The sequence below is a fragment of the Erinaceus europaeus genome, chromosome 1, assembly GCF_950295315.1.
Source record: "Erinaceus europaeus chromosome 1, mEriEur2.1, whole genome shotgun sequence".
NCBI classification, from domain to species: Eukaryota; Metazoa; Chordata; class Mammalia; order Eulipotyphla; family Erinaceidae; genus Erinaceus; species Erinaceus europaeus.
In genome coordinates, this window is record NC_080162.1 from 123049042 (window position 1) to 123073191 (window position 24150).

The following is a 24150-nucleotide window of genomic DNA, read 5'->3' on the forward strand; positions in this document are numbered from 1 at the left end:
GAAATAATTTTCCAAGATTTTGATAGAGGTATAAAAATGTTATTTACAATATGGTAAGAGTCATGACAGATTCACATATGGTATTGTGAGAATTGGTGCTCTATGTATTTTCACTGAAACTATTGATAATTTTCTAAGTAATTACGTAGTCTTGTTCTACTCATGAATGTTGGCAGTAACTCAATGTATCTTTTTTAATTTCTTTAATGGGAAATTAATATTTTACATTCAACAGTAAATAAAATAATTTGTACATGCATATCATTTCTCAGTTTTCCATATAACAATACAACCCCCACTAGGTCCTCTGTCATCCTTCTTGGATCTGTATTGTCCCCCCCCCATCCACCTCAGAGTCTTTTACTTTGGTGCAATATGCCAATTCCAGTTCATGTTCTATTTGTGTTTGCTCTTCTGCAAACACAAATACAACTATTTGTGTTGTTGTTCAACTTCTGCCTGAGAGTGAGAGCATCCCATATTCATACTTCTGTTTCTGACTTATTTCACTTAACATGATTTTTTCAAAGTCCATCCAAGATGAGCTGAAAACGGTGAAGTCACCCTTTTTAATAGCTGAGTAGTATTCCATTGTGTATATATACCACAACTGGCTCAGCCACTCATCTGTTGTTGGACACCTGGGTTGCTTCCAGGTTTTGACTATTACAAATTGTGTTGCTAAGGACATATGTGTAGACAGATGTTTTTGGATGGGTGTGTTGGGTTCCTTAGGATATATCCCCAGGAGAGTAATTGCAGGATCATAGGGTAGGTCCATTTCTAGCCTTCAGAGAGTTCTCCAGACTGTTCTCCACAGAGGTTGGACCAATTTACGTTCCCACCAGCAGTGCAGCAGGGTTCCTTTGACCCCACAACCTCTCCAGCATTTGCTGACTTAAGGTATCTTTTATAGCACATAGAAACACCATTATAGTGTTATTCAGGGCAAGCACTAGCTTCATGATCTAATCTGATCAGTTTTATATTTTTTCTATTTTTTCCCCATGCCATTTTCAAATATCAAAAATATGACCAATTAAGTACAGACCTGTGAGGAGGATAAATGTATCATTTAAAATCTGCAACCTTTCATTATCAAGTGGTTTTATTTAGTAGGATTTATAACTTTCTTTTTTCTGCCTCCAGTGTTATCGTGAGGGCTCGGTACCTGCACTACGAATCCACTGCTTCTGGAAGCCATTTTTTCCCATTTTTGTTGCCCTTGTTGTTGTTGGATAGGAAAAAAAGAAATGGAGAGAGGAGGGGAAGACAGAGAGGGGGAGAGAAAGATAGACACCTGGAGACCTGCTTCACCTCTTGTGAAGCAACCCCCGTGCAGATGTGGGTATCCAGGGGCTTAAACTGGGAACCTTAGGCCAGTCCTTGCACTTAACCTGCTGTGCTACCACCCAGCCCCCTAGATTCATAACTCTTGATGACTTTGTCCTCATGGAATATTACTCATTTCTGAGACTTCCCAGGTGAATGTTACTACTGGCACAGGCTGCTAAGGATGCAAACGGCATCACTGCAAGGTGTGTGACATCTAACAGCAAAGAGAATGACATCAGGTTTTTCTCTTTGTATTCAAGAACTGTGACTTGCTGCAAAAATCCATCTTCAAGGGACTTTTGCAAATTTAATAAACTAACTCCTAAATTTTGAATGCCCCTTCACATATCAAAGCATCACCTGTATACAACTATTGTGTTGTGTCAAGAAATTTAATCATGGCTCTCTGCTCCCTTTTTTCCAGGGTTTTTTTTTTTTTTCCTGCTTAAGGTATGGTACTTGGATTTGTACAACAGTACCAGGAGGATTAGAAAAACTGGGTTTTTACAAGAACACACTTTCAAAACACAGCTGCTGATTTTCATTATCAACAGTAATAATAAAAATATCTCAAGGAGCAATTAAGATGATTTTTTTTTTTTACCAGAGCTCTGTCCAGCTCTGGTTTATGGTAGTGCAGGGAATTGAACCTGGGAATTCAAAGCCTCAGGCACAAGAGTCTTTTAGCATAACCATTACGCTATCTCCCCTGCCCCCAATTAAGATTTTCAGAACTAGTTTGCTTGAGTAAAATCCTCTACTCACAATCACTATGAATGCACTGAAATCTCGTATTTCTTCATGTGTAAATTCATCTAGCAATAGTACTCAGTAGTAAGTTAATAGTAGGTATAAAAATAAAATAGGGGCCGGGTGGTGGCGCACCTGGCTGAGTGCACATGTTACAATATGCAAGGACCCAGGTTCAAGCCCTGCTCTCCACCTGCATGGGAAAAGCTTCATTAGTGATAAAGCAGTGTTTCAGGTGTCTGTCTGACTTTCCTTCTCTATCATCCCCCTTCCTTCTTGATTTTTAGCTGTCTCTATACAATAAATAAAGATAATAAAAAAACTGAAAATAAAATAATGTGAAATGATTTAGCATATGAAAATATTTAGAACTGTGATGGAAACATAGTTATTATAAACAATAAATGTCATTTCAATGTAATACTCAGTTTTCTTATAATTGAATCCTTTAAGCTGCAAAATTATATAACAGAGACCAAATAGAATAAAAGTGGAAGTTATGCAGTACTGAGGGCAGAAATATAAGAGGAGTTTGTTTATACTATGATCATGTATATGTAAGGTTTTGATTGTAAAATACCTTAGCAAATATCAACAATAACAGCAGCTATGTTTTTGAAGACAGACATTATGTGACAGGAACTCCCTTAAGGACTTTGCTTAGATAATATAACCCTCAGATCACCACTATGAGCTTTAATAAAAGCAATGTCAACCTCTTCTGTAGATCAGGACTTCAGATGAAGGTTTTCCGTATTTCAAGCATATGTTGAAAGCTGAGTTCTGGGTGGTATTGGAATAGCACAGCTTCCTTGTGGTTTCTATTCTACAGTAAAGGAATCTTTAATGTTTAAAATGTAGACATTACAGCTTAACTTTGCAGTGCCACTTGTCTGGGCACATGTATTAAACCGATCCCCTTATGACAACATTAGGCAGATTTGTGAAATGTGTAAGTCACTCATTCACTAATAAATTTTTCCTTTCTGAATAAAGTCCTCAGTGTGAAAATATTTCTGGTGAATAGAAAGACTTAAAGCAAAGGCCTTTCATTGGTCCTAGTATACACTAAGTTTTCTTGGAGTTTTTCAAATAAACATTCAGTACCTAATCATCCATATCAGTATGTCTACTTACAAAGCTTTGGCTACTTACAAAGCTTCTGCTCTGTTGATTTAATCATATACGTTTAAGCTAATTTAACTTATTGGAAGATTTGAATGTTTACTAAGTTCTGAATGGAGCCAGTATAATTATTTGAGGAATTCTTGTGGGATGTCTTTTCTATTTTCAAGTTTGATAAAGTCAGCAATCTTTTTTTTTTTTCCCCCGTGAGTACAACAAATTTACTCACAAGTGTTTTTCTTTGCACTCATACTAGCTTAGATTTTGCAGTCTTTATTTAAATGCCTCTTTTCCAAAGCATGTTTCTGGGGGCTGATTTTTTTTTTTATTTCAAAGGTACAAACAAACGTATTTGTAAAAATTAGGTATTAGAGAGCACAGATGTTATGTCACTATTTGATATTTGAGTGCCTGAAAATGAAAGATAATGTGGGTCAAAATTAATCCTATTTCTAGTAACTAGTGTAAAAGGTATCCCATTACTCTCGTTTTGTATTTGAAACATTTTCCCTCTGCAGTTAGCTGGATATATATATATATATATATATGATTTCTGCAGACAGAGAAATATATATACCTCCTATTCTCATTATTAATAATCTCTCTTAAGGGAATACTTAACCAATTACATATGCTTATTTTCCACTATTGAACATTTTTGTCTGGGTGTAGCACAAAAGACAAGCCATTTGGGGTCAAATGTTAGCATGAAAATAAGACTGAAATATTTCTTGGCAGTTAAGTCACTATGATCTGTGAATGGATATTAAAATGCATCTGTGGCCCCACTTTCCACTCAGACCAGATTTTGTCCTGACTTTTTCTAGCATAATTCATGTTTATAATTTGAAGTCAAGCTGCACTCAAACTTACACAATTATTTAGGGAGAACGACATGGCTCAAGAAGGTTGGAGAAAGAGTCCTGGAGACTTGGGCTATCTTTTACTTTTAATTTGGTCCATAATGTCTATTGAACCCATCTCAAAACCAAGGTTTATTTTAAGCAGTTAGAACTTGTCAGCTATTGAAGTTAGTGCATTTGTGTGTTCTCAGTTGATTTATTGTATCTATGGAAAATTCTGATGGTGCTAATTAAATTAGGAGGTAAAAATTAAGAAAGGTTGTACTTATTGTTAGCAATAGTAGTGGGCCACTGCTCCAGAGTAGGTTTCCTTCTCTGGCTTAAGATCTATTCTAAATATTTTGACTTAGTTGAAGAAAGCACTGGAATTGAACACAAGTAGCCCATGCAAGCCAGATGCAGTCACATATTTCATTTTCTCATTTTTCAAAATTTCATTAAGACTTAGCTTCTATTCATCAGCAGAAATTGAAAAACAAGATCAGAAGAGAAATCACTAAGCAGAACTTGGACTGGAGTCAGTATATTGCACCAAAGTAAAAGACTCTGGGGTGGGGGGAGGGTTCAGGTCCTGGAACATGATGGCAGAGGACCTAGTGGGGGTTGTATTATTATGTGGAAAACTGGGAAACGTTATGTATGTACAAACTATTGTATTTACTGTCCACTGTAAAACACTAATCCCCCAATAAATTAATTAAAAAAAAAAGACATAGTTTCTGCAATTATATGGCCCAGGTAGTATGTACTTTCCTGATATAGTATCGTTTCTTCTCAAGGCTGTCAGTGTTTGAAATATCTACCAGAATTCCCTAGACAGATGACACCACCAATGTGTCCTGGAGCTCTGCTTCCCCAGAGCCCCAACCTACTAGGGATACGGAGATCTGGTGGTGATAATTGTGTGGAGTTGAACCCCTCTTATCTTATGGTTTTGTCAATGTTTCCTTTCTATAAATAAAAAAAAAAATTGAAAAAAGAAGAAGCTCCTTAAGAGGAAAAGTATTGGAGAGGAGACTATAGTTAATCTTCTTTGCACATGTGGTCGAACAGCTTTGCACATGTGCTCGAACTGAAGTCTGCTTATTAGTTTAGTCTCACCAGGGACAGTTGCTGCCTGTCAAATCTTCCACTGCTATACACATACTGTTTTTATTATAAATATGAGTCATTTCAATACAGTAGCTACAGTATCCATAAATCCGTTTAACTTTTTACTCTCATCTACTTCTATTTTACATAATATACTTTCTTGAAAGATTGAATCTTTAGAGATTTTCATCATCTGACATTTTTTGAATCACCGCTAAATTTGCTACTGAGCATTGATATGACCTAACATGTCTACATGACATAATACCTTCAGCTGAGTACTGGAGTACTATTGTATATCAAGCTTATGTTAGCAACTTGTGATTTCTAAATTGAGAACTAAACACTAAAGTTTCTTTCTCACTCTACACTGAAATAATTAAGAACTCTCAAAACCAAAGTAGTTTCAAGTCACATTCTTGAGATCTGATGAATATCTATTTCAACATCATCAAATTCCTCAATTAGTAGGCAGCCTGGAAATCTATTTAGTATCCTTTGTAGACTTCTAGATTCTAACAAACGCTATGACTTGAACCTTACTAGACTACAAAGAACTCTTTAATTATTGACTTCTATAAATTCTCCTTTGTCTATTACTGAGTAGAAGTTACCACAGAGGGTGCTCTGTCTAATTACTTTTCTTTCATGGACAAAAGCAGAGATTTACTGGCGGCAGGCCTGATCCCTATAGGCACTTCTGCTTTCAGGAATACATTCCTTGATATCTAGTTGGTCATATATTTGAAAGACAATAATTATATGCAGTGTGATTTAAAGTAGAACTACTGTCTTTACAATTTAAAAATTATATTATGATCTTGTAACTCACTGTTAGTCACAAAGAAAATGTAAAATGAAAAGAACTGTAACTGTGAAATACAAATTATAATTAGTGTGTTAGGAATATACATATATTAACATTATATAATGTTAATATATATATATTTCTAACATATATATATTCCATATATATATATATATATCACAGACCTATTGCAATGCCACACAGGGCTGTAGTATATGCAAAATAAACATATAAGAAAAGCCATGATATAATTCATATAGACATGATTTCCTTTAATTTGTCAAGTGACTCTGAGATCTTATTTTGTTTAGATAACTGTGTTAAATATTATTAAATGAGATAAAAGTAAGTAGCTACAAGTAAAAACCATGACATGACTTCTATTTTGAGGGCTTTATACTCTGGCTAGTGAAGTGAAATATTAATATATGAAAAGGCAAGAAAATACTGGAATTGGCATTTTGCACCAAAGTAAATGACTCTGGGGTGGGTGGGTGGGAGGAGAATACAGGTCCAAAAAGGATGACAGAAGACCTAGTGGGGGTTGTATTGTTATATGGAAAACTGGGAAATGTTATGTATGTACAAACTATTGTATTTACTGTTGAATGTAAAACATTAATTCCCCAATAAAGGCATTTTAAAAAGGCAAGAAAATAATATATAACTACAAATAATGAAGTTAGAATGTAGAATGTATTAGTGACATCTTTAAATGAATTGCCCTCAAATTGCATGTGCTTAGAACTGTTCTCTTTCTCAGTTAAGAAGTCCTCTAATTTATCCTTTCAAGCATCTATCTATACACAACAATTTGCCTGTACAAGACATAGTTAGCTTGCTAATTCTTCTGCCTTATAGATTCTTGTGCGTGTTATCATGAAAGTAATTTCCTTGAAGTGAACTGGGTGTATTTCTTTATAACATTAAATCACACACATTAAGAAAAGACGACTCTCAACATTAGGCAAACATTTTTAGACATCTTTTATTATAATTGAAATTAAGAAAACTTTTGATAGATTTTAAAATTAAATTATATTGAAATATTCAATTCATTTTTTCTCTTCTTTCATTTGATAGAGCAGAGAGAGGTGGAGTGATGGAGAGGAAGAGAGAGAGGCCAGATGGTGGTGCACCTGGGTGAGCACACATTACAATGTGTAAGGACCCAGGTTTAAGCCCCTGATCCTTACCTGCAGGGGAGGAAGCTTTGCCAAGTGGTGAAGCAATGCTGTAGGTGTCCATCTGTCTCTCCCTCTCTATCACTCCTTTCCCCTCTCAATTTCTGGTTGTCTCTATCCAATAAATAAATAAAGATAATTTAAAAAAGAGAGAGAGACAGCTGCAGCACTGTTTCACTTCTTTTAAATATTTTTAATTGTCTTTATTTATTGGATAGAGACAGCCAGAAATCGAGGGGGGGGGGATAGAAAGGGAGAGAGAAAAAAAGACACCTGCAGCTCTGCTTCACCAATCACAAAGCATTGCCTCTGCAGGGTGGGGACCAAGCACTTGAATCTCAGTTCTTGCACATTGTAATATGTGCACTCAACTGGGTGTGCCACCACTTGGCCCCCAAACTGCTCCACTTCTCAGGAAATTCCCTCCTCTTCATGTAGGGACCCAGGACTTGAACCTGGATCCATACACATGGTGACGTGTGCATTCAGTTGGATGCTTCATCGCCTGGCCCACTATAATCCATAGTTTTCAAAGCAAAGTGTGTGAGGGGGTACTTTAAAAGAAACTGCACAAAGGCTAGGTGGTGTTGCAAGACACTGGACCCCAACTCCAGGGGCAAAGTTCATGAAAGGCAGAGCAGTGCTACAAGTCTCTCTCTCTCTCTCTCCCATTTCTATTAAAAAAGAATTATCTTATAGAGATACTTTTTTGAAACAGAAAGTTAATTTACAGCTAAGCATCCATAATCAAAATAATTAGCATGCATCCCTCACTCCTTGGGCCACAATGAGAAATGCTACGAAGTAGCAAAGTGTCTCAAGGTAAATAATTTTACTACTTCAGGATTACCTCCTGCTGTGTAGAAGGAAAGAGTTAAGTTAGAGGGGTAGAATTAGAAATGCCTTCTAGGAGAAAGATATGCAGATACTTATTGAGGGAGGATAAGAGACTGTATTTAAGTGCCAACAAGTGTCCTGTAGACCATTATTTTCCCAACCAAATGATACAAAAAGCTGTCTTACAGGAAACTCTTGAGAACCATTGAATGCTGGGTCCTCTGACACCATTGTCTTCTGTACTAAACTGACTTAAATCTGTTTTAATCTTATTTATTCATTTAACATAATGTACAGTTTTAATTAGGATTGAGACAAGAACAAGATGGGCAAACAAGAGAAATGCAAAGCCACAATAATATATGCAAATACCAGTATAGAAGCAGACCTGAACTTTTCTCCGAGGTATCTATTCATGGAACACAAAAACATTCACCTAAACAGATTAATGCACATCTATGTTGATCCTTACACTAGATGTAATAGATAAGATTTGGAAATAACCAAAGGGTGCTTGTCGTGCGCTGTGTGTAGCCTAAGTTCAAGCTCAGATAAACCATGGGAGCACAACGGCATTAAGGAGCTATGGGGTCTTTTTTGTCTCTCTCTGAATGAAGAAGTCTGTCCGAAAATAGCAGAATCATGCATACGTGAGGCCCTGGCTTACAAAAAAATATGCCAAGTACATTTTTCCATACACAGGAAATAGCTCAGTATTTTAACAAAGTGATCAGCATACCAATGATGAACACTGAGTAAATAAATAAATTTCATTTGTACAAAGTGATCTTCAGCTTAAAAATACTGATAAGCCAGAAAGATAGCTCACCTGGGAAGGCTTCAGCTTTGCCACATGCAGAAGTCAGGTTTAAGCCCCCTATATACAACGTGAGAGTACAATTGTTCTGACACAAAGTTCAGTGCTATTGTGTGTCTCACTCCCTTCCTCTCTCTTTTTCTGTTTGAAAAATTTGGCCTGGAGTGGTGATGAAAGTCCTAGATAGTACCAAAAAAGGTTTCCGAAGACTGCTAGATAATCCCATAGTTCCACCTACCTGTCTAGTCCTAACATCCATGAAAGTGCAGGACAATGAACAGTGATTCATAATCAAATTGATTTTTCTGTTATATACAAGTGAAATGTTCACTGAAATACATAGAATTGTTGCTAAGAATAAAATACCCTCCTGGATAATTGAGCTTAATTAAATAGTAACTCCAGTTAGAGAATGTTTCTAAGTAACTGTGCATATATGTTGTTAAAACAAAAGCTTGTGTATACTATTCTCTTTTTGTGTGGGTAGTGAGTGAAGAGAATGGGCTTCTTTGCCAATTGGAAGACTCCCAAGATTGAATTCCATGTTGTGTAATAAAATGTATATCATCTTAGGAAAATTTCTAAGTCAGTCAAATTTTGATTATTAAAAGGTAAGCTCCACATTTGAAAGAGAAAAAATTTACTGTATTGCACCAAAGTAAAAGACTCTGGAGTGGGTGGGGGGGAGGGCTCATGTTCTGGAACATGACAGCTGAGGACCTAGTGAGGCTTGTATTGTAAAGTGGAAACCTGGGAAATGTTATTCATGTACAAACTACTGTATTTACTGTTGCCTATAAAACACTAATGCCCCAATAAAGAAATAAAATTTAAAAAGTTAAAAAATAAGATGGAGTACATACTACAGAATTTTGAGGTATGTTCATATAGATTAGGAATATTTTTAAAATCAAAGGAATGATTACAATAATTATAAACCCTGGAGCTTCTCATTTAAAAGCAATGAAATTGTTAATGTTTTATTTTAAAATAAACTTATGATTTTACAAATATTTCTTTTATTATTATGTTCTAGGCTTGTCTGTAGGTAACATCATATTGTCGTTAAATATCAAATCTTATGTAAAGTTAACTATAGGGCAGGGGTAGATAGCATAATGATTATTCAAAAGACTCTCATGCCTGAGGCTCCAAAGTCCCAGTTTCAATCCCCAGAGCCAGAACTGAGAAGTGTTCTGGTAAAGAAAAAAAACTTTTTAAGGGTCTTTATTTCATATTCTTTTTTAAAAAATATTTATTTTATTTATTTATTCCCTTTTGTTGACCTTGTTGTTTTATTGTTGTAGTTATTATTGTTGTTGTCGTTGTTGGATAGGACAGAAAGAAATGGAGAGAGGAGGGGAAGACAGAGAGGAGGAGAGAAAGATAGACACCTGCAGACCTGCTTCACCGCCTGTGAAGCGACGCCCCTGCAGGTGGGGAGCCGGGGTTCGAACCGGGACCCTTATGCTGGTCCTTGTGCTTTGCGCCACCTGCGCTTAATCCGCTGCGCTACAGCCCAACTCCCTTTATTTCATATTCTAACATATAGTTTTCATTAAAAATATTTGAAATTCACCAACACTTGCTACTGTCTTTCATTTTTATTGTATTCTGCAAGGTATCAAGTGGTATTTTAGTGTAAGTTCAATTTGCCTTTTCCCAATGACTAATAAACTCAAAATCTCAAAAAAAAAAAAACTCAAAAAACAGTTGAAATTACTTTCTTCTACCTTCCTCTAAAGAAAGAGAAAAAAAATTAGTATCCCATTTTTCAGTACTTTCCCCAAACTACAAAATTACTAACTTAAAAGGTATAGACACTCATTTTTTGAAGAGGTATAGACACTCATTTTTTGCATATACAGTTATGGTTATACTTAATGAATACATATATTTATAAGGTGCCTTGTATTACTTTGGGGCTTTATCTGAATATATGTATATAAAATATAGTAGTAGTATTTAGTTATAGAAAAGGAGGAATTGAAATTCTTCCCTTTGCAAAACATGGATAAAGCTAGGTAGTATTAATGTTAAGTGAAATAAGCTAAGACAAAGCTAAACCTCTTGATTTCACTATTCTATAATGTACAAATAAACAATTAACTAAACAAAACAAAATCAAACAAGACAAATTAGTACTTATCAGAAGGGAGCAGGGAAAGGGATAATTTGAGAAAGAAGGAATTCTCCTGCTTATTTATAGTGATGCACACCTGAAACTTTTTTTAAAAAGAAATTATTTACTCCCTTTTGTTGCCCTTGTTGTTTTATTGTTGTAGTTATTCTTGTTATCATTGTTATTGGATAGGACAGAGAGAAACGGAGAGAGGAAGGGAAGACAGAGAGGGGGAGAGAAAGATAGACACCTGCAGACCTGCTTCACCACTTGTGAAGTGACTCCCCTGCAGGTGGGGAGCTGAGGGCTCGAACTGGAATCCTTTTGCCATAACCATTATGCTATCTACCCCTGCCCTACACTCTGCATTTTCAAAAGAGACTATCCTTTGGAACAAATTGGATGTCAACTGGAGGTGATTATGGTTATAAAGGAAGTGAAAGACTAGGTGGTTTCAGTCATATGTGGAACATATAGAATTGAAACATAGGAACTTGCAAAAAAAAAAAAGAAGATAGACTGCAATCTATCTCTAAAACTTTGTGAGAATTATAGTGGTTACGTGTGTGTGTGTGTGTGTGTGTGTGTGTTGGTAGTGGGTATGGTGTGGGACTATAGTATTACACCCTACTACTCTGATCATTAATAAAAACTAAAAAGAAGTAATTATTATCTATTAATCTTTTCACCTACTGTCCATCCACTCATCCTTTCATTAAGGTTTTTTGTTAGAAAATTGTTTATATTTTTCCTTTAATAGTAAAAGGGCTTTTTTTGCTTATTGCTTACCGGTGCAGAGTTTCCATTTGGTCCTCTTGATCTAACCATTCTCCCCAGGACTTCTACACCATCTGATGTGATATTCGCTGATGCATTTATTGCCTTTTCACCCACTTGCTTGCAGTCAATAACAACTTTGGCCATTGTCTTGCTGATGACAATATGTAGCTAGGTAAATGTAGAGATAGTAATATATTAACAATACATTTATTAACAACACCTTTAGAAGGGTATCACTATATTTCTGTGGTTTTAAGTCTTGGAATATTTTTCGTATTATAAATATTTATACTGTGTACAAGACAACCTAGCTCATAATATTCTTGCTTTAAGCACTTGAAACTGTTAGGGAAACCATGTTTTCTTAAGAGTTTTTGTTTTTGAAAAGATGACATTGAAACCTTCACAAGTATGTTGTTTCTTTGCTTGCATTTAATTAATATAATTTCTATAAACATGAATTTGTTAAAGTAACTTTGGGACCACACTTGATAAAAATATAAAAAGAAAATCCAACTGAAGTCAGTAAGAAATTAAAATAAAATGTTTATTTCATTATCATGAAGTCTTGAAACAAACCACATTTGACTTTGACAAATGGAACATACATCCACTAATAGACCTACTAATGATGTGGTTTGATATTCCATTATTTTTTGTTCAGTGTTAGTAACACATACAGATTGTTTTTGTAACCTTAAGACACTTGGAGATGTATAAATTTAAAAAAAACAGTTTTTTTTTAAAAACAGTTTTTAATTGTCTTTATTCCTCTATTGGATAGGATAGAGACAGCCAGGGAAGAGGGAGATAAAGAGGGTGAGAGACAGAGAGACACCTGCAGCCCTGCTATACCACTCACAAAGTTTTCCCCCTGCAGGTGGGGACTAGGGTCTTGAACCTGTGTCTCTGCACATTGTAACATGTGTGCTCAACCAGGTGCACCACCATCTGGCCCCTAAAAACAGTTTTTAAACAAACCTGACATATGCTTCTGAGTTATGGGAAAGTAAGTAAAGCTTAGCATTTACTTGAGATGCATAAAAAATTCATTGGAATGAGAATTGCAAGTCTGTACCTATATTGTTGAGCAAGATCCAAGTCAGGTAGAAAAATTCTGTATTCTCTAGTAAACCAGTCAGGCTGTCATGATCAGGTCTCAAAGTGTCTTGACTCAGCAGGTTCTGCCAGATGTCTTTATTTGATATGTTAATTTTTTAAGTAAACTGAGGATGCCAGGGGCCCAAGAAATAAAAAAATAAACATTTCTTCCTGTATTTTATTTTATTTTATTATTAGATTGAGGCAGAGAGGAACTGAGAAGGAAAGGAGAGGTAGAGAGAAACCTATAGTACTTTTACACCTCTCATGAAAATTTCCCCCTGTAGGTGGGGAGCGATATTTTGAACCTGGGTCCATGTGCATGTGTGCATGTGTAGCATGTGTGCTCAACCACACTAAAGGAAAAATAACATCTTTTAATCTTCTTTGAGTCACCTCCCTTCTCCCCTACTCCCTAAAGGCCCAGGACTGGGGATTTTCTATTAAAACTCTACTTGATATTTCTTCTATTTCTTCTGAGATCTCCTAAGGAGCAGTGGATTCTTTTTAATTTTTTTTTAAATAATACCATTAGACTAAAAATATTATATCATACTATACAATAGTATTTATTGGTGGCATTGGTATCTCAAAAATGTGAGATTTCACCATTTCCAGGATGGAAGTTTTCTTTCTTCTTAATTTTAGATGGAGACACAGAGAAAGGATATAGCACAACACCAAAATTTACCTAGATGCCTTGGGACTCTCATGTCCTGCTGGTACTCAGATCTGGACCGTGTTCAAGGAACAGCAAGAACCCTGCTAGGTGAGCTATTCCTTAGCCCTATAATCTTAATTTTAACCCTCACAAAGCATCATGTATTTTTTTTAATATGCCTTGATTGCAAAATACAAAATCATGTCAAGAGGAAGTTAGTTATAATGATATCCAAAGATATATTGATGGGATGTATTTGAACCATGATCTCATGCATTTCTACTCACATTTCATGGTCTTTTTTTTTTTTTTTTTTTTTTTTAACCAGAGCGCTGCTCAGCTCTGGTTTATACTGCAGAGGATTGAACCTGGGACTTGGTAGCCTCAGTCATGAGAGTCTCTTTACCAAATCAGTATGCTATCTACCCTTGCCATTTTTTTTAAGTGCAATGGAAGATATTAAACATAGGATTTAATGCATGTACTTTACCACTGAACAACCTTCCTTGCCCAATATATATATATTTTTGAGACAGCATAATGAATACCATTCCATGCTTCATGGAATTTTTTTTTGCCCTCATGCAGAGAAAGTTCAGACCCAGAGCCTTACAGATGCAAAGCTGATGTTCTATGGCTGAGTCACCTCATGGCCCCTAAATTTTATATTTCAAAAGTTCTTTGTATTTCTGGTTGTATAGTTCTAGTAAGCTGGATTTTTTTTTTTTTTTGGAATGCAGTATCAGCAACAACCTACTCAGGACTGTTATGAAGAGATAAAAGATATTAACTTTTTTAGTGCAAAGAAAGTAAGAACTACTTAATCTATTCTTAATATGTGGTTATGATGTGCAAAACCTTCCATAGCAAAAGTAAAGGTATGTGTGAACATAGCAGTGTCAGGGTGGGTGGTGGTGTACCTGATTGAGAGCACATGTTACAATGCATAGGACACAGGTTCAAGCCCCCTGTCTCCACCTGCATGGAGGGGAAACTTCACAAGTGGTGAAGCAGGGCTGCAGGTATTTCTCTGTCTCTCTCCCTAAATCCTTTTTCCCTACCGATTTCTGGCTGTCTCTATCCAATAAATAAATATAGATAATAAAAAAATTAGTGTCCTCTATCTTCACATTTTAAAATGATTTGACTGTGCTTCCATCTACATTTTGTCAGACAGATCAGCAGTCCTTTCTATTGATCACACATAATGTAGCAAGCTGACAAACACTTAATAATGCAGTATCCTGGGGCTGGGGAGCTAGCATAATGGTTATACAAAAGATTTTCATGCCTGATGCTCTGAGGTCCCAGGTTCAGTTCCCAGTACCACCAAAGCCAGAGCTAGGCAGTGCTTCTCTCTCTCTCTCTCTCTCTCTTTCCTCTCCATATGTATATATTTCTCTCCATTTGTATATATTTCACTTCTATCAATATTTCCTAGAGTGTCTTAAGAGATACACATTTCAGGGCTCCATAGCAAAACTATCAAGTCTGAATCTCTAGTTGAAATCTGATATTTGAAACATTATAGAACTTTTATTTTACATTTGTCTCTGTCCAGAAGAAATAGCAGTGATATATATATATTCAAAACAATATATATAGTTCAATATATATATATATATTCAAAACAATATATATATTCAATATATATATATATTCAAAACAATATATATAGTCAAAACAATACCTTGTGAAAGCTTCCATAGAAAATTTTCTGGATTTCAGGCCCTTCAAAAGTAGCAGTTTGAAAATCTCCAGTGTAATCATAGTTGAAATATGTTAGGGTTTTTCCACCATCTAATCAAAAATAAAGAAAGAAAGAGAAGGAAAAAAATAGAAATAGTAAATGGCTAAGTACATTTTTAATAGTCAATACAAACTTGAAAACCCATTATTATTGTGGCTGTGTTTATAACAGGAGGGTGAGTAAGGAGGAAAATGATCTACATATTTGGGTTGCTCTAGGCCTTCAGTTGGCCAGAATAACTAAACTACTTTGATGGCTAAGCAAAGACTCCTACTCTTCTTCTGAGCTTTTCTTGCCTTTACACTCATCTACATGGTCATCATGGTAGATTGCTGTCTGAATCTGAGAACAGAGGCAGATACAGATTAGTGGCAGAGGCAGAGGCAGATTAGTGAAACCTAGCAAAAAAAAAAAACTAGATCTTTTGCATTATTGAAGTATCACAACTATCTTTCCTAGGTCGTGAAACTTGAAACTACTAGAAAAAAAAAAGGTAAGCCAATTTTTACTTTATTATCAAAACAACAAAATAATCAGAAACCTCCCTAATCTTGAGTATTTCATGCTACAAGGGATATTTTGCTATGAAAAATAGGAGTATTTTTTTTTCATGAATTCACTCCTACGTTAGTTTATTCTCTACTTTCAAAAGGAACAACTAATCTTAAATCATTTTGAAAGACTTCATTGACTACAAGTCCTGAGTACATATGGGATTATTGGGTTGTTGGGAAATTCGTGACTTATTTTTCTATGCAAAAATGTGTGATGATCTTTGATGATGGCCCTTTGATGATGGTCACTACCAGGCCTCATTATCTAGGGTCCTGGTCAGAGAATCCTTGGATGGGCCTAGAACTCTAACAGATCATTCTCTCCACCATCACTGGTCACTTTTTTTGACTTAAATATTATTTTATCTATTATTATTGTCTGTATTTATTTGATAGAGACAGTTAGAAATTGAGAGGGAAGGGGATGATAGAGAGGGAAAGAGACAGAGAGACACCTGCAACACTGCTTCACCACTCATGAAGCTTTCCTCCTTCAGGTGGGGACCAAACCTTGAACCAGGTTCCCTGAACATTGTAACATGTGCATTTAACCTGGTGCACCACCACTAGGCACCATAATTGTCTCTCTGTCTACCTTGCTTACTCACTATTGTATCCCGGGACCTAGTTATAAAACCTCGTAGTAATTCAAAGAGTAGTTACTGAAAGAATTAGTAAGTAAATGAGTTGACTATTACATCATTCATGGCCAGTATTTAAATGTATGAGTTGCTCTGAAATATATACAAAACAAATGTTAGCATACATTATATATGAGTATAAAGGTGCTATGCAGTACATATACTTACTATCTAAAATGACTCCAACCATTGGGTCAGAATTTTTATTTAAAATCTCCCAGAGGGCAAATGGCTCCTCTGGAGTATCAGGAAGAATTCGGAATAGAAAACTGATTGTATAGTCAGAGGGCAATCCTTCTGGATGCAGGTACCTAAAAGTGGACAAAAAAGAATAATTTATGCATACACTTTCAAAAAAGCTATCTAACTAATTATAAAAGCAAAGTCATTTTCTGTTGTAGGAACTAATGAATGGACATGGTAACATGGAATAAATTGGTCACTGGATGAGCAATTGCAGTGGAGTAGCAGAAGATTTTTCCCTTTTAAGAAGTCTTATTTGAGGCTCGGCTTCCAGTAAAGATTTTTCAAATACCCATTTTCTTAATATTCGTCACTAGTCAGTATGCCAAAGCTAACACCAGATGCTGCTTTCATCTAAAATGACTTTATATTCTGTTATTAAAAAAACATTTCTAATTTTTTAAGAACATGAAACTATATGTATGAAATGTCAAATACATATGTGTATATTCATTTTCATTATTATTATTTTTGCCAAGGAAGGTACCCAGAGTCTCATACATGTGCCATGCCAATGATGACTAGCCTTTCTTTGACAATCATTTTTGTTGCTTTTGTTACTGTGGCTTCAATCTGCTGCTCCTAGTGGACTTGTCTTCATTTTTAGACAGAAGGTGAAAGATGAATAAAGAAAGAGAGAAAGAAGATGAGGAACACCACAGCACTGCTCCACTGCTTGCAAAACTTTCAGTTTACATAGTGCTCTTATGTGGTGGTCAGGGACTCAAAAGTATAGGTCTTATGCATGGCAGCGTATGATCTATTGGGTGAGTCATCTCCTGGCCAACTGGAGTCAGCAAGAGGAGGGAAGGAGAAAGGGGAAAGAAGTGAAAGAGAGAGATAGAGATAGATAGATTGATAGGTGGAGAGAGAGAGAGATAGAGAGAGATAGATAGAGAGGGGGGAAGGAGGAAGAGAAGAAGAAGAACGAGGAAGAGAAGAGGAGAAGAGAGAGAGGAGAGATGAAAGGAGAGACCATACACAACCCCCCATTGATCACTACTGTGCCCTCCATGATGTTCCCTGGCAGTACCAGGGCACAAAACCAACTTCACACATAACAAGGCATGAACTCCACTGGGTGAACTATCTCCTGGCTTCATGACAAATATTTTATATGATTACAGTAAATATACTTCTTTCAAATAAAGTACAACAAAATAATGTAGACACTATCACTAGAATTCAATAAACAATGTTTTGAAAGGAAAAAAAAAACTACTTTATTTTTTTTTAAATCAACGAAAATCACTACAGTTATTTTTCCTCATTGCAATCAGGGCTAGAGCTCAGGACCCAGAAAATAAACCCACTACCTTGCCCTCATGTGGATCAATAATGGTAGGGAATGTTCCATTCTCCAAATGGAGGTTGGACAACATACTCTAATACCCGAGGAGGGGCCTAAAATTGATGCAGCCTGGAATGTTCCTAGCTGTGACCACAAAATGTGAGCTCAGACCTACAGGGATGCAGAGGTTACATAGGCTCCTGTGCTGAATATGGGCACAAGATCATACCAGTGGGGTTTACAATTGTCAATATTTAAATACTTTCCCCATATTTGGGAGCTACTCTCTTCCCTGATCCAGCTTTCTAGTCCTTTTTTCCAACTATGACATCATCTCCCCAGACAATAACCTGGGTCCAACTGCGTATTAGATGTCAGGCTCAGGCAAAAACTAATAAAGTCATGGGCCCTCTGGGATATCCCTAAAACAGACCTACTAGCTTTTTCCAAAACAGAGACCCCAATCTTCATCTGCAATATTCACGCCTTTATGTTCATGATTAGTCAACAATTTGTTCTGTGTTATAGCCTAACTCTTTTTCAGCCACCAGGTTCCAGATGATACCATGATGCCAGCCCAACTTCCTTGGGCAGAGGACCTCACCATGTATCTTAGAGCCCCACCTCCCCAGATCCCTGCTCCACTAGGGAAAGAGACAGACAGTATGGATCAGCCTGCAAATGCCAATGCTCAGTGGAGAAGCAATTACAGAAGCCAGACCTTCCACTTTCTGCACCCCATAACTACCCTGGGTCCATTTTCCCAGAGGGATAAAGAATAAGGAAGCTACCAAGGGAAGGGATTGGATATGGAGCTCTGGGGATGGGCACTGTGTGGAAATGTACCACTCTTACCCTATGGCCTTATCAATGTTTCCATTTTATAAATAAAAAATAATAAAGAAAATGAACCCACTTCTCCTGGTGGTCTTCCCCCCCCCTTTTCTCTAATAGGCAGACAAATTGAAAGAGGAAGGGGGGATAGAGAAGGCAGGAGAAAGAGAGACACTTGGAGCTCTGCTTTACTGCTTGTGAAGCTTTTCCCCTACAGGTGGAGACCAGGGATTTGAAGCCAGATTTTTATGTGCTCAGCTAGGTGCACTACCACCCTGACCCCAACAAGTACAGTTTTCATAAAGCATTAAGAGACAGATTGTCTATTTCTTCCTTTTCCCCCCCAAGTTTATGTGTTACAATTCTATATACTCCACATATGAGTGAGGTCATCCAGCAGTTACATTTTAATGAACTGGATAGATAAACCCAACACACTTTCACAACTGAATATACTTCATGGGATTATTCATATATAGAGTTTCAAGTGTTATGACTGTCATGTGTATTAAGTTATATGTATGCTAGATGCAATATGCTGTAATATATATGACATATACACATAATTTAGGACAATACCCAGTATATGAGCTATGCACATATCAACTACCACCTGTTCTCTCAGATACACAGATAGTCAGATTTAAACAGAATTATGTACGAGTCTGATGTTTTAGAGTAAACTAAATATCATAGAATATACTGCCAGGAGTTATTACAACATATTTCAAGTTGACATCATTTTCACATTATGACATAAAGATACAAAATATTATCTTTAATATCTTGTCACAAAAACATACTTGGTTGGCTGGGAAACTAGAGCATCTTTGTGAAGTCTGTAACAAGAATATACATTGAAGGTGCCAGGCTCCATAGAAACCCCTTCCACTGATGAAAAGTCCTTTTCAACCAAACCAAACATCTCCATCATCTTAAATCCTTAATCAAGAGAAAGAGAGATAGAAAAAGAGTAAACGATAGCTCGACTTAAATTTTTGTCTTTATTATGTTTAAAATTTTAAAAAATCTGGATCCCAAATGGAAGGGAGTTATTAAATATATATGCTTTTGGCAAAAAAAAAAGGTGATAATACCTGCAAGATCAAGTCCATCCATGTGCACCAATGGACAGGCTGGAAAACAAAACAAAGAACATAAACTCCAATGTGGACAGCTGTCCAAACAATTTTTCCTTATCCAGAGAACATGAAACAAATACAATCAATTGAATATGTAATCAATATAAAGTCAATTGTGGAGGGAATCCAAAGTAGTATTGCTATAGTTTAGGGTGTATTCCTAAAGATTAAAATGCTTTCACTTCTTTATAAGTACGGCATGCTAATATGCCACTGGAGCTCCTAAATGCTCTCACTTCTAAAACAAACAAACAAGCAAACCCAAAACTCCAAAACACAAAAGGATCACAGGTTCCTTCTCTTCTCCTGGGTCTATTAAAGACCATTACAGTCACTAAGAAGCATGGGTGGTGAGGGGTCTTCTAATCTGTGACCTTGATAAGCTATACTTAAAAAATTATTGGGAGGGTTTACAGTAAACAGTAAATATAATCATTGGTACATGTGTAAAATTTCTCAATTTTCTGCAAAATACTCTAACCGCCCCCCCAGGTCCTTCTTCACTCCACCATCATGCACCAGGACCTGAAAGCTTCCCCCATCTCCAAAATCCTTTACTTTTGTGAAAATCATAAACTCTAGTTCAAGTTCTGCTTTGTGTTTTCCCCTCTGTTCATATTTCTCAATGTCTGCCTGTGAGTGAGATCATCCTGTAGTCATCTTTCTCTTTCTGGCTTATCTCATTTAACATGATTCCTTCAAGTTCCATCCAAGATGAGGTGAAGAAGGTAAATTAATCATTTTTAATAGCAATACATTTTGAAAACTATTTGAAGAGCTGGAGAAACAGCATATCAAGGAAGGCACATACCTTGGGGGAGGATTGGGTACTATGGTTTTCCTCTCTCTGTGTGTCTGTCTCTCTCACTGAAATAAAGGAAAGGCAGCCTTGGAATGGTGAAATCACACATGTGCAAGGCCCAGGCTCTAGGAGGAGGAGAAGGAAGAGGTAAATGGGAAAGGGAAGGAGGAGGAGGGAGAGGAGTAAGAGAGGCAGGGAACAAGAGAACTAACTAGAACAACTTGCTGCAGCTAGTTTAAGCAAATTTACTTCATTAGGGAATGTTTTTGTCTATTTAAACTTTAAACCGAGGTATTTTTTCTTCCAGATGCTTAATATCATAACACTTAAAGTCTTAAAACAAGTAGCTCTACCAGTCAATATTCCTTCCTCAAACCAAGATGAGACTTACTATTCAACCAGTATTCAATAGTTCAGCCTGTAAGCAACATGAGGAAGTACAAATTCAAAACAACTAACTTGCTGATGCAGTTTCACAGACAAAAGTAATCAACTCATCTTCAATTTTCTTAAAGGCGTCAAAGTCATCCACAAAGAAGACATGGCGTGCACTGGGCTTACTGCCAATGCTAACCAACTCCGAATAATCTGCATCAGCCACACCAATTACAAAAATGCTATAGCCTGTAGCAAACAAGGAACAGATATCTGATTAGTTCACATTGCACAAAATATACAAATAATGCAATATAAGACAAGCCCAAAATTTTAAGATGTTTTCTTAAGCTGACTAGTGGGAGTGGAAAATTCATTCTTTACAGTTCATAGGAGTTCTGCATGCACACATTTCATCATGTGATAATTATTCCATCATCCCCCTAAAGAAATTTTCCATTTTAAAGAATCATAAGAATGCCAATGTCCTAATTAGTGACAGAGACACAAATATTTGCCATTTGAGCAACATCCTTAAGTCTGCATATTTTAGTAATTGCATGTAAATACAAAGACAGCCTCAGGTTTTACTCAAACAGAAACTGAGATGTTAATATGCATAGTATCTAGAGGTGAATCATGGTTCAATGCTTGGCAAAAATATTAAATTACAATTGTCAGACATATTTTATGTAGTGTAGCCTTCACAACTATATCTCCATTTTACAGAGGAGGAGGAGAAGTTTCTATCTAGTCTTTTTCATAGTACAGCAGTTGATTGCTCAAGTTTCTTGTACAACTGATCCTATTGTAACAAAAGCATTAGAAAATGCGGCAAAATAACATATTTAATAAAACTAGAAGCAAAGAAAGAGAAACAAAATTAAAAATCCTACTGCAGAAAGAGAAAGTAAGATTTACACCTTGAAAATCATTTTGTTTAAAGCCACGCCATCCAATGAATATTAAGATTTAGAAAGGTTTTAAATAATGCTAGTACAGCCCATACATCTGTATTCAGAAAACAAAAATGGTCACTCATTGATATTCACACTGTTAATCTATATAGAACTCACCATCTGATTGCATCTCTCTGGAGATTTTGTTCACATCATCTTGTGACCTCCCATCAGTTATCACCACAATAACTTTGGGGATGCCTCTTCTGGTACCAGACTCTGGAGTGAACAAGGTATCTCGAACATGTTTGATTGCTCTTCCTGAGAATAAAAAAAAATGACATTTCAGTTTCATTTCCTTCCATTTTCATTTAGCAAGGAATGGCAAGAAAAAGAATGATGTCCTTAAATCAATGGAACACTTTTTATTATATAATATGCATAAGATATAATTATATAATTAATTTGAATCTTAGCTTAGTGTTCTTTCTTTTCTGGTCTTACCTGTTTTTGTATTTCCTCCTTTATATGAAATATGTTTAATTGCATCAAGAAGCGTCTCTTTGTTTTTGTAAGCATTTAGCTTAAATTCTGTCCTGGGGTCGTCAGTGAACTGAACCATTGCAACCTAGATAGAAAAGGTCCATTAATTTTCATGTATACATAAGCTTCCTCTGGGCCAGAGAACAAACACAACAGCATGAGATCACTGTAATTTAATTTCTTATTTAATCCAACCCACACTTAGTTCAAAATTTCACATAAGGGGGCCGGATGGTGTTGCAGACTTGTTTCACTGTTTGTAGAGTGACTCTCCTCCTGCAAGTGGGGAGCTGGGGGCTCAAACCAGGATGCTTGACTGGGTCCTTGTGCTTTGTGCTATGTGCATTTATCAAATTTCTATGTAACTTACATAAAATTTTTTCTTAATATTTCATTTGTTTTTGGATAAAGACAGAAATTGAGGAGAAAGAGGAGCTAGAGAGAGAGATAGTTAAAAAAAAAAAACTTCACACCTCCTTCATCACTAGTGAAACTTCCCACCTTATGGATGGTGTCTGAACGCTTGAATCTGGGTCCCTGAACACTGTAACATGTCCACTCTATTGGGTGCAACACCAGTAGAGTGTTGCAATAAAAATGAAAAATGGCCACCAGGAGCAGTGGATAAGTAGTACAGCACTAAGCCCTAACCATAACCCTGGAGGCATAAAAGAAAATATGATACTTCAATTGTCTGTTAACCTCAAGACAGTGTTGTTTTTGCTTTCTTCTTCCACCCCTTCTCCTGCCCACACATGCTCAACACTAGAGTCTAGCTGACATTTGGTATTTCAGACCTCAAAAAGCATTTTCCTCTTAAGTTCTTCTTGCCCTTACCTTTATCCCTGTCTAAATATTCCACTCTCAAATTTTCAGCAGTATTCTCAATTAAAAAATGCCCTGTTCTACAAGGCTTTTTGTTGATCACACCTTTTAAAATAATCTGCCCCCCCATCACCCCCGCCCAACACACACAATTTAAATAACCCTCAGTGGCTGGTAAGAAGCCCACAGAGAGTAGAGTGGCAAATTAGCATGTGCCTGGCTATGGGAGTCAAACCCCAGCACTGTATATGACAGAACAAAGTAGTGACTGGGTCTCTCTCTCTCCCTCCTTATAAAAATTTAAGTAATACTCAGTGAAGTTAAATCATATCACTCTGTATTCACCCTCTACCTTTTGAACATATTTATTTGCCTTTTTTCATATTTGCTTTTCCCTACTTCCTTGCCTTTAAGAATTAGGAGAAGAACCAGGCAGTGGTGCACCGGACTGAGCGCACACATTACCATATACAAGGACCCAGGTGTAAGTCCCTGGTCCCTGCCTACGGAGGGGGGGGGAGCATCTTTTCTCTAGCCTATAAATAAAAAAACAATAAATACATATTTGTAAATAATTAGGAGTGCTACGAAATTAGGGACATTATCATACTTATGTTAGTATTGTACTTAGCCATTTAAAAACCTCAATAAATATTTGTTGAATGAATACATTATTTTTATGTTCGACTTTATATCTAATCTGTGACCAACACCTTTCTCGGAATTTTCATGTTCTTGAGAGTAGGGGAAAATATTGGACGTATCTTTAAAGGAGA

At 36.3% G+C, this 24150-nt stretch overlaps 1 protein-coding gene across 5 annotated transcripts in view; it reads right to left on the bottom strand.

The window, feature by feature from the left end:
- The window catches only part of COL14A1 (collagen type XIV alpha 1 chain), a 243560-nt gene that overhangs the window by 67955 nt on the left and 151455 nt on the right, over positions 1-24150 (bottom strand). For all 5 annotated transcript variants that reach the window (XM_060195648.1, XM_060195647.1, XM_060195649.1 and 2 more), the window contains 8 exons: positions 22511-22634; positions 22184-22327; positions 21192-21356; positions 19886-19924; positions 19592-19730; positions 16589-16731; positions 15166-15275; positions 11723-11881 (listed from right to left, as the gene is read on the bottom strand). In XM_060195648.1, the coding sequence (XP_060051631.1) occupies positions 11723-11881; positions 15166-15275; positions 16589-16731; positions 19592-19730; positions 19886-19924; positions 21192-21356; positions 22184-22327; positions 22511-22634 (1023 nt within the window). The remainder of the gene's footprint in view (positions 1-11722; positions 11882-15165; positions 15276-16588; positions 16732-19591; positions 19731-19885; positions 19925-21191; positions 21357-22183; positions 22328-22510; positions 22635-24150) is intronic.